This window comes from Montipora foliosa, chromosome 9, assembly GCF_036669935.1.
Source record: "Montipora foliosa isolate CH-2021 chromosome 9, ASM3666993v2, whole genome shotgun sequence".
In the NCBI taxonomy this organism is placed as follows: Eukaryota; Metazoa; Cnidaria; class Anthozoa; order Scleractinia; family Acroporidae; genus Montipora; species Montipora foliosa.
The window spans coordinates 31,881,445-31,891,863 of NC_090877.1; the positions used below are offsets into that span (position 1 = coordinate 31,881,445).

General features: G+C 38.2%; 1 protein-coding gene across 1 annotated transcript in view; it reads left to right on the forward strand.

The window, feature by feature from the left end:
* Positions 1-8,958, forward strand: part of LOC137970318 (leucine-rich repeat-containing protein 74A-like) — a 31,259-nt gene extending 22,301 nt beyond the window's left edge. The window contains exons 10-17 of the mRNA XM_068816844.1: positions 508-594; positions 1,341-1,456; positions 1,661-1,739; positions 2,499-2,588; positions 3,431-3,535; positions 6,326-6,484; positions 6,575-6,636; positions 6,756-8,958. Coding sequence (XP_068672945.1) covers positions 508-594; positions 1,341-1,456; positions 1,661-1,739; positions 2,499-2,588; positions 3,431-3,535; positions 6,326-6,484; positions 6,575-6,636; positions 6,756-6,891 — 834 coding nt within the window. The 3' untranslated portion in view covers positions 6,892-8,958. The remainder of the gene's footprint in view (positions 1-507; positions 595-1,340; positions 1,457-1,660; positions 1,740-2,498; positions 2,589-3,430; positions 3,536-6,325; positions 6,485-6,574; positions 6,637-6,755) is intronic.
* Positions 8,959-10,419: the final 1,461 nt, after the last annotated feature.

Consider the following 10,419-nt stretch of genomic DNA (forward strand, 5'->3'; position numbering starts at 1 on the left):
CTATCCAAGAAAAGGAAAAGGAAAACCACATACATTTAAACTGGCAATTTAAAACTAAACCATAAATACTCTGTTTAGTTTAGCTTAGTCTACAATACTTTGTCCTGGGCTCGGTTGTTCAAGAGCCGATAAACTAATGTCAGATTAAAAATTAACTAAGGAGTTTATCTCTAAATACAAGTATACATGTACTGCTGTAGCTAGGCTGCATTAAGCTACAGTTTGGTCAAATTTGCAAGGATTTTTAAGTTTGGCATGCACTCAAGAATGCCAAACTTGAAAGAGTTTAATTTTCCTAAGCGTGAAGAAAGTGTTACCTAACTTTGATTTTGATTTGACAATATAAACGAGGAAATGAATGGGCAGCAAAAAAAAACCAATATTACGAAGAAATTTTCTTAGAATTCTCATATGCGATGTACGTTTAAAAATGTGAACTTGAAGAAATGGTTTAGAATTTAAAGTATATGAGAGAAGAATATGAAAGTGAAAATTTGGCACTTTTAGGGTATGAACTATGGCTTAAAACACCTGGATGTCAGCTGGAATTCAATCAGATTTAAAGGAGCAGTCGGCATGGCACAAGGTTTGAAGGTTAGTTACTCAATTGATATTGTTGTCAGGTTGATATTTGAAAGAGATAGCTGACATGGTAAGTGGTATCTTTAGTTACAAAGTGTCTCAGATTATCTTTTTCATAGACAAGTGTAATGCAGTGATATTTCAGTTTTTAAGAGCAGGCATAGCTGACAAATTGATGTCTCAGTTTTCAGGAGCAGGCAAAGTTCAATTGACTGGTGCACGTCTTGAACAGCCAGAGGTTGCAAGTTCAATTCTCAGTGACTTCAATGTCTGTTTCGACTTTCCTCTGATTTGTGTAGCTGTAGCTTTAAATACCTGTAAAATGGACCACTGACCAATGGAGGGGGGAGGGGGGTAAAGCAGTGCTGGAAATAACAGTCGGTCAGCGGACATTGTCTGACCAAATGTTGAAAATGTCCGGCCAATTTCACATTATGATCGGACACGATGACCGAACATGTCACCAGCACATCTTGAGTCTTCTTCAAGGTGTTGTCAGTCAATAAAACAATTATGTCCGGTCCAATTTGTCAAATGTCCGACCAGAAGGAAGATTTGAAAGGACATATGTCCTCTGAATAAAGAAAAATTATTTCCAGCACTGTAAAGGGTGCACGGTTGGCTTGGATTGATACCAGCCTCGTAGCAGAAGGAAACTACATGTACCATCGTTAAATAAAGTGACTTTACCTTTTTAGTGTGTTTTGTGGTCATTTTATTGGTATTACACTGACAGTGACTTCCAATTTGTTTTCTAGACAAATGATTGTTTGTCTCATCTAAATATCTCCTGGAATGGACTGTCCCTGCTGGGATGTGTGGCACTGGGAAGATTTTTAAAGAAGAATGAAGCATTAGAATTTTTGGACATCAGGTAAAAGACAAGCAAGGCATTGGTGTTTACATGGTATATGTACTGGATTACAAGTTTTCTTAGGCTGTCTTCGTTTGGGCTCAAATGTCTTTGTTTGGTCAGATATTCCTAGGTTTGATCAATACCTGATTCCAGTTGAGCATCTATTGTTGTGTGCACGACGATGGTATGTTTATAAAGAATACATTTTACCCTTTTTTCCAGTAATAACAGGATTGGTTTATTGGCTACACAGAAGTTAGCACTAGGCATTGCTGCACACCCAAACCTTAAAGTTCTTAAGGTGAGGTGATAAATAATAATAATAATAATAGATAGATTAATAATAATAGATAGATAATAATAGATTAATAATAATAGATAGATGAATTAGATAGATGCCTTGCGAAAATCTAGGTTCTATAACTTTTATATATACATTTTTATTATTACTGGGAATAGTTTTTTAGATTTGTGATTGTTTTATATACTTATACATATATTTTTAAACAGTTTTATTCGAATAATAATAATAATAATAATAATAATAATAATAATTATTATTATTATTATTATTATTATTATTATATTATTATTAGTATTATTATTATTATTATTATTATTATTATTAATATTATTATTGTTAGTATTATTATTATTATTATTATTATTATTATTATTTCTATGGTAGAAGTACATTTGAATAATTCTTTGTGCCTTGAATAAATAAATAAATTGATAATTGTCAAGGTTATTATCATTTATAAAGCACAGTTGCTCTACTAGTGGGGGAGGCTGTAAAGCAAATAAAATCAAATTAAAGCTCATTCTATAATAATATAATTCACTGTAAAAGTTGGACTTTGGTGAAAGGAAAAATATCTCCAAGCAGAGTGCAAAACCAACTAACTCATACTACACTATACAATATGACCCCTTCTCTGGGAATTGAACCATGTCGCATCAGTAGATGGTAAGCCCTCTTACCTTTTGTTAAAATAGTTGAGAGGTAACCAATGTGTCTCTTAAATAGTAAGAATTATTGTATTTGCCATGAATACAGATTGGTAAGAATCCTATTGGAGATGGAGGCGTGGAAACTATTTTGAATGTAGTCAAGGTGCATCGCACTATCAAGCTCCTGTCACTAGAGGTAGGTTAGATTTTCTACAAGGAAGTTGGATACATCATTATCATTTATGTAATTTTGACTCCATGGTGCTTGTTGTCAGAAGAAATTAATGCAAGTACAAGCACAGGCGACTTAATTATAGTGAAAACTCATTAGTGTTAAAATGCAAAATCATTAGGGTACCATTTTAGGGTGCGTTCGACTGACCCTATTCTGCATGGAATAAGAATACGCGGAGTGGTGATTTAAAAGGATAATAAAGATATGTTTAAAATAGTATTTTCGCAGGTGTTTGACAATTTTGATGTGAATCTCCGTAGAAACGAAGGATTTCTGACTTCTATTCCATGTATTCCTATCCCGGAATACGGTCAATCAAACGCACCCTTAATGAGTATATTTTCTTTGGAAAGAGGACATTAATAAACTGATTATTTTTAAAGAGAAGTTAAATAAGTCTGTGATGTTGGTTGCACGTATACTTGGCATCCTCAGTCAAGGAAAACTTGCTTTTAATGAGTAGTTTCACTGTGAACTGTTATCAGAGGGTACGTGTGAGTCTGGAATACAAAACACCTCAAAGATCAGGCAGTCAAACTTGTTCGCGCACTTTCGTACATCAACGTGGGGAGGAACACAAGAGGTCGGTCATTGGCACTCACGTAAAGGGACAACGTGGAAATGAGCCACAGGAAATCGAAAAGAACTTTATAATCTTAAGAAAGTGCGTGAACAAGTTTGACTTCTTTATCTTTGAGATGTTTTACATTCAAAACGAAGATTTACTTCCAAAACCAACAATCTTAATATATTCACATTAATCCTTAGCGCTTTTTTTGCTATTTTCTTTTGTTTTTATCCAGGATATTACTGTATCTCCTAAGATATTTGATGAAATCAAAGAGATTGAGAAGGAGAGAGGGGTCACTATTATCACAGGAGGGATCGGTGGTTACAAGAGACCGAAGGTATTATTAGAAAATTTTGAGTCAGTTCAAATGAATCCGTGCAAATAATAATGTAAATTCCCTGCCTAAAATCTTCCCGTAATTAAAAGAAATTGGTTCGATCTAAATCTGACTGTTTTATGAGCAGGCAACTTCACTTCAACTTCAAAGGTGAAAAGGAATTATCATTGTTGAAAGGGGGAGGGGTGAGTTGGTAAAAAAAAAGAGTTGACACACCACTCATTATTAAGCGTTTCAGTCCTAGCATGGTGGGGGACAGTTGTTTCCTGAAACCCAAGTTCCAAGAGTGTGTTATGTATAGCTTTAGTGTACAGTGGTGGTGAGACAATCCATTCCATTAATCGGAAGCTCATCTTTTTCTTATCAGGAGCAATCTTGAATTTTTTTTCCGGAGTCCGTGTTTCGAGTTTGTCTGCGTCACTTCAGATAAAATTAACCATATAAGAGAGTACCCAAGAATATTATGTCCGATGCCATTTTCGTGGTATTTCGTTGGGAGTTATCCAATATAACCCTTTCTTTATATTTCTATTTTTAAACTAATGTTTCAATACAGCGCCAAGAACTCTATAGCTGCCATTTTTCCGCGCGATGTATCATCTGCTTATTGCGAAATACAAGTTACATACAGCAAATCAAACTCTTGTTGGGGTTGATAAATTGGGCTAAAGCACTTTTGATCCCTCTGACTAGAAGTAATTTCATTTCCAATATATATACTTGCGACATCAAGACTAAGGGTGAGGTGATTGATTTAGAATCAAGTATTAGAAAAAGGCGTCAGTGTCGCCCGTCATGTTGACGAACAAATGGGTCAAATCCATTTTAAGCAATATCGCTGCTTTTGCACTTACTACAGTATACGGCTTTAGGATAGTTTTTCAACAATATTATCGTAATCCGAAATTAGCCCGGCCGTTTACGTATTCTTAAACTGAACGGGCGCTCACTCACAAAGTTCACCAAATCAGTAAGTACAAAAGTTTGATTGATAAATAAAAGCTATTTTTAAAGAGAAATCTTTATTTTAACCTTGTAACCGTGACGCATGTTATAATGAAAGGCATAGTTGGCTTTTTGTGTGCTTGCTGACGCCATTGGACGGAGTAAAGTCCCAAATATTGATATTTCAATTCTGAAAACTTTCTTTCTTTAACCTCTATGAACCGTCGAACCTCGGCGATAGTTGAGGCCGTCTGATAGTGTCCCCAGAGATAAATTTGTTAAAAATAACTTAAAGTGGACACAAAATAGCCCACTACGAAAACAAGTTTGTCACAAGCACAAACTTTTGTTTTTAAGTCAGACATTCGAAACTATATTTAGAGAGCACATTTACATATACGTAAGATTACTGTAGAGAGACAATACTTAACCGTACTTACAGGTGAACAGAATTCTGCCATTTTTAAAAGAAAAGTTTAGTGAACCTACTTGTTGAGGAGGTCTTTCGGACTTTTAAGATCTACATTGTCAAAGTTTGTTTCTTTTTTCGAGGGACTAATGAAAAAGGAAAAAAATTCCAGTAGACGAAACTGTTACGTAATCAAAACAGCAAAATAACTGAACATGAACGATCGGTACGACTGCATGGGCGGTTTTTAAGGCCTTGATCACTCTTTTTATAGACTGGCGGCTAAACGAACATTGAAGACTACGCATGCCTTTATGAAGATAGCCGTGTAGTAGAAGATTCGTATAATTCGTTAATAAAAGTGAAAAACATGTTTAACCGAAGGAATGGCCGCTTCTGGAAAAAAAAGTTGATCTCGAAACTAGCTGAAGTATTTTTCTTGTAGTTTATGAACAATACGTTGGGTGCAGTCTAAATTCCTTGTGCCAGCGAATGCCATTTTTGTGTCTTGTTTCAGCCTTCCCTAGTTTTTCAAAGGCAGGATAACTTTACCTGGAGGATTGGAAGTCGCTATCTAACAGTTTGTGCAATGATCTCATTGTTTCCTCCCGTAACCATGAATATGCGCAGTCTAGGCACATCTAAGTAACTGGGGTGTACGAAAACCTTGAACAACATTTTATATTCTAATTAATGACCTATGCACTGGATAGAGTTATACAGCCTTTGAACATCTAGGGATGTTAAATTGTGAGTGTGGAGCGAGGTCTCGTCTGGTCAGCTGTCAGTTGGTATTGCCCACTACTTACCAGTCTGTCCTTAATGCATTGGAAGGGCAGTTATTTTCGATCCCGATCTCCACTTACAGTTCTTGCTCCCCTTGCAATTTCTTCACGTTTACTGTCAGTTTAGTTACATCCACGTGAAGAGGTTTTGATTGTCGAAAGTAAGTACCTTCGGGATTGCTTTGGTCTTACATGTATTCGCTTGAAAATACACTTACCCGGGAAATTACTGGCACTTTGTTTCGCGCGCGGTTTCCCAGGTCCTTTGGAAATGTCACGCAACGCGACTGAAGGAACGTGACATCTCAAAAAGACGCGGTGGCCTCGCAGCTCCTACAAGGTCTCACCTGATTGGAGACCACCCTTGAGGTTTAACAAAAGAACAAATAACAGAAACAATGGACCCTAGAGGATAGAGTTGCAGCCCTTTTGTTTTAGGCCTAGGGTCCATTGTTTCTGTTATTTGTTGTTTTGTTAAACCTCAAGGGTGGTCTCCAATCAGGTGAGACCTTGTAAGAGCTGCGAGGTGACCCAAAAGACGGTCACTAGGTTCTTCTGGGCCTCGCACAGGCGGCCTGTCTTTTCTCTGTTTTTTAGTTTTCTTATTTCATCATTTTCATTGCTAATAATAGGTTCTCGTTTGGTTTTTAGGAGATGCCTCCCGGGATGCGGATACTACTCACTTTTATACAAGATAATCGTCTTCGTTTAATTGACTGGTTTAACCAATTTGATAAGGACCATAGTGGCGGTATATCACGTGACGAATTCAAAACAGGACTCAAAGAGATTGGTCTTGTTATGACACAGGTAGCCATTGACCATGACTTTTTTTGATTGCTTGTGACAGTCTTTGTTGACATTTGTAATTGTTCTGTGTCATTTGTTCCATTGCCGTAGCGACAACTGGATCGATTAATTGACTTCATAGACATCAATAATGATGGAGAAATCGAGTACAGGTAAATAAATGTCTTTACTGTTTCTGAAGAACTTTTTAAACGACTGTTTCTTAAGCCATTGAATCACATTTGACCGGGGTAAATTGTTAATGCATTTTGTTTAATTTCTTCATTCTTAGTGAACTTTTACGTGGACGTGAAATTACTATACAAGAAATCCGCCAAGAGAGAAAGATCGAAGAAAGGCAGAGAAAGTTTGAGGAAGAACGTATGCGCCTTCCAAAACTTGAAGGATATGATTACGATTTGATGTGAAGACAGGAAAAATAGGACTTCTGCAGCCTGTGTAACTGGCGGGATTATTGGAACACCCGCAAGTAAATCTATGATTGCTTCGTTGTGTTTTGACGGCGAGAGCGAGCCCCTGGGAAGCCACGAGGGGTTCTCGGAGCTACTCGGCACCGTGCCACTCGCTGCCAAAACACAAAAGGGAGTCACTCGCGCGTGTTCAAATAATCCCGCGATAATTAACAACTATTCACCAAAGTGGAGGTGGCTAGTGGTGGATACAGCTATTTTGAGAAAGGTTGTCGGAAAAAGTGCACGCGACAATCCTGAAAGGTATTGTGGGTGATTTTAAGTGCAGTGTTTTTCAAAGAAATTTAAAAGAATCGTACGGGAGGCCACTGATATATATTTGCGAGTGCTGAAGGAAAGTAACAAAAGTAGGTTCGACAGCCACAGTCGTTAGCAACAGTGTATTGATCATATCCCATATTACCTTTCGGGATTGTCGCGTGCACTTTATTCTTGACAAACTTTCTCGAAATAGCTGTATTTACCGAGCCGCGAAGCGGCAAGGTAAATATCCACCATTAGCCACCGACACTGAGGTGAATAGTTGTTTTAGTATATACTAAAACAGTGAGACAATATAGCACAAAAAGATGATTGTAACTCATTTATTCCTGCAACGATGACAATACTTCGGGCGTAAATCCCGCGCGAGTTGCTGGGAGGTGAATAGCAAAGGATATCCGGAGTTTGAGTACACGAAAATTTTTTTTTTTTTTTTTTCATCAGAGTTGATAATGTAAATTGACCACCGTACAACGATTATGGAAGCTGACTTTTCGAGCGTTAGCCCTTCATCAGAGCGAATCGAGGAATTATGGGTTGTGTGTAGTTTTTATAGTGGAGTAGGAGCTACGCTATTGGTGGTAACATGTCAACGTGAAAAATAGGAAACATTAGTTAAATGAAAAGCGTTCGTTAATACCGTGGGGAGTAAGGGTGCCGATTTGGAAGATTAATTTTCCCTCCAGATTCTTGCGGCTTTCCGTAGTTTGAGTATCCAATCAGAGCGCCAGCTTAGCAGACTTGGACTTCTGTGAGATTCGCGCGCTTCAGGTCGCACCAATTAAGGCAGGGTTCCGAGTAGGGGTCACACCAAACCGCTCCAAAAGTCTTTTTTTCACGAAAATCCGCCCAATTTGCGGTTATACAGCAGTTCCTAAAGCCTGGTTATCATCAGCGACGCAAGCATAAGCACGAGCAACACACGCAGGCCCATTTTACTCGTTGTGTCTATTGTTCTAAGAAAAGGTTGTAATGAACAACAAGCTACTGAGTTTGCGTATCACTATGCGTCTTAATGCTTGCGCCACCAGTGAAAACCAGGCTTAATTAAGGGAAAGCACTCAGTCATTTCCGGAGACAAGTAATTTGTTTTGGTAACCAAGGCTACATAATTGTTCGGGCCGCTCAACGGGTTTCGATAAAGCACAGCGCTTGTCTCCGGAAATGACTCAGACATTTCCTTGTTCCCGTTTTACCTATGAATACAAATTTTCAAGTTATTTTCACTCTGAGATGATTAAATAAACAATTGCTTCTCCATAGGCCTTAATCACACGGCAGCCATGTTGAGTCCTGAGAGATTGAAAACTTTTGTTTTGCGCTCTGAAACTCGTTCCCAAACATTTCAACTCGAGGCTCGGGGTAGGAAATCCCTTGTCTATGGCCAATATGGCCGCAGCGCGAATAAGGCCCATTGGCAACAATCTTTATTATTTCCCAACAGAAAACAATGTTTCTTCAACTATTTTTTTCCGCCAAATGACCATATGTCTGTTACATTTTCAGCTCTGAAATCGGTTTATGTATAATTGTGTGATGCCTGAAAAGACCTTTAGTTGGAAATTCAAAGTTGCACATTTTACTAGAGTTGTAATATATGAGAGATTGACAAATTATTTATTAGTTTTATTAATTTATTTAGTTGAAAAACAGGTAAACGTTTAGTTCTGTGGTGTGCAAGCTTTTCATACTCTTAGTTTGACTATCAAAAATAAATGGGGGAATGTCCGCGTTTGTATTGTGGATCGCAGTATTCTTGTTTTAAGTACTGGAAAATACACTTAAAATAACCGGCTTCTGGTTTTGACAAGAGTAGTACAGTTAATTTACAGTGCGTTCACTGAAACCGGGCCACCTAGATAACTTACAGTAACTGACCCCGTAGTCACAAAAGCATCACCGGTCAACGAACAAATTGCGATTTAATTTTTTTTTTGTACAGGGCATTTGATTCACTGGATCTGAAAATGTTGGAATCTGTTGCTTCAGCTCTGCCCTCTGGTTGGTTTTCATTATCTGGGTGGCCGCGGTTTCAGTAAAGGCATTGTAAATTTGCTGTCAGTTGAGTCCTAATTGAGTGTCAGTGCAAAAGATAAGAAATAATCAAACAAGCAAGAGAACTCAAAGCTGAATAATTTTTGTCAGTAGCTGAGTAGAAGTTGTTTCTTAACTTAACAGTTTATAGACACAAAATCTTTCCTGGAGAATTGATCGAAAAAATCGCTCGATCTTTCCTTTCAATCGGGAATTGATAGGCATAAGCGATGTATTAAAAGTTCTCAAGATTAGAAAAGTCTCCTCCTGTCTTGATCGGGCGATTTCCCTTAGTGCCCGGAGTACCCGGAGAAAATCTCTCGGTGCAGAGTAGAGAACCAACAACCTCAACCCACACATGACGCCCAGTCTGGGAATCGAAACCGGGCCACATTGATGGGAGGCGAGTGTTCTCACCACTGCGCCAAATTCGGCCAAAATCCCATACATATTCACGGTTACTAAGTTTCGTTTGCCCCCCAACCAAGATGGCGTCAGAAACCGTGAAACTTCACAGTTTGTTATTAAGTTCTTGTATTTTTCTGCTTCACTGAGTGTCCTTTGCCTTCAAATTAAGCGCTTTCACTTTCTCGCCCTCTGCGAAAAACATTGAAGATTGTGAATTAGTGAAATGAAAGAACGGAGATGAGAACTTTGGATAAACAGCGTTATGATTGGAAAAGTTTGCTGCACTTAGAAAATACGATTTTTAAAACTTTGCGGGTTTTCAACTTTTCAGTTAAGAAGCTAACATAAGCAATTCCCTGGAGTGCAATTCGTGATCATGAGGCGTGACTGCGGAGCTTGACGCTATGTTTGACGCTCACTGCATCATCGGACTTTTTCTTTGTTTAGCAACTTTCAATGAAGCACTACAAAGGATAGAGTTTCTACCAACAACAAGCTAAGAATGAAGGCCCACTGAGCATATAGTGAACTACCACATTGCCATTAGCGTGCACTTAGTGATACTGATATAGAGTAATTGAGGCTCTTGGGTTTCCGTTCGTCACGCTAAGAAGTCAGCACGCAAGGAGAACATGTTAATCGAGCGATTAACAAGACCCATACAAACCCCGAAATGACGGAGCCCCTAAGACTTAAGCACTGGCTCATTGAAGCCAAACGTTTTTTGCTGGATGACTTAGAACGCCATTTTTCTGCTCTAAC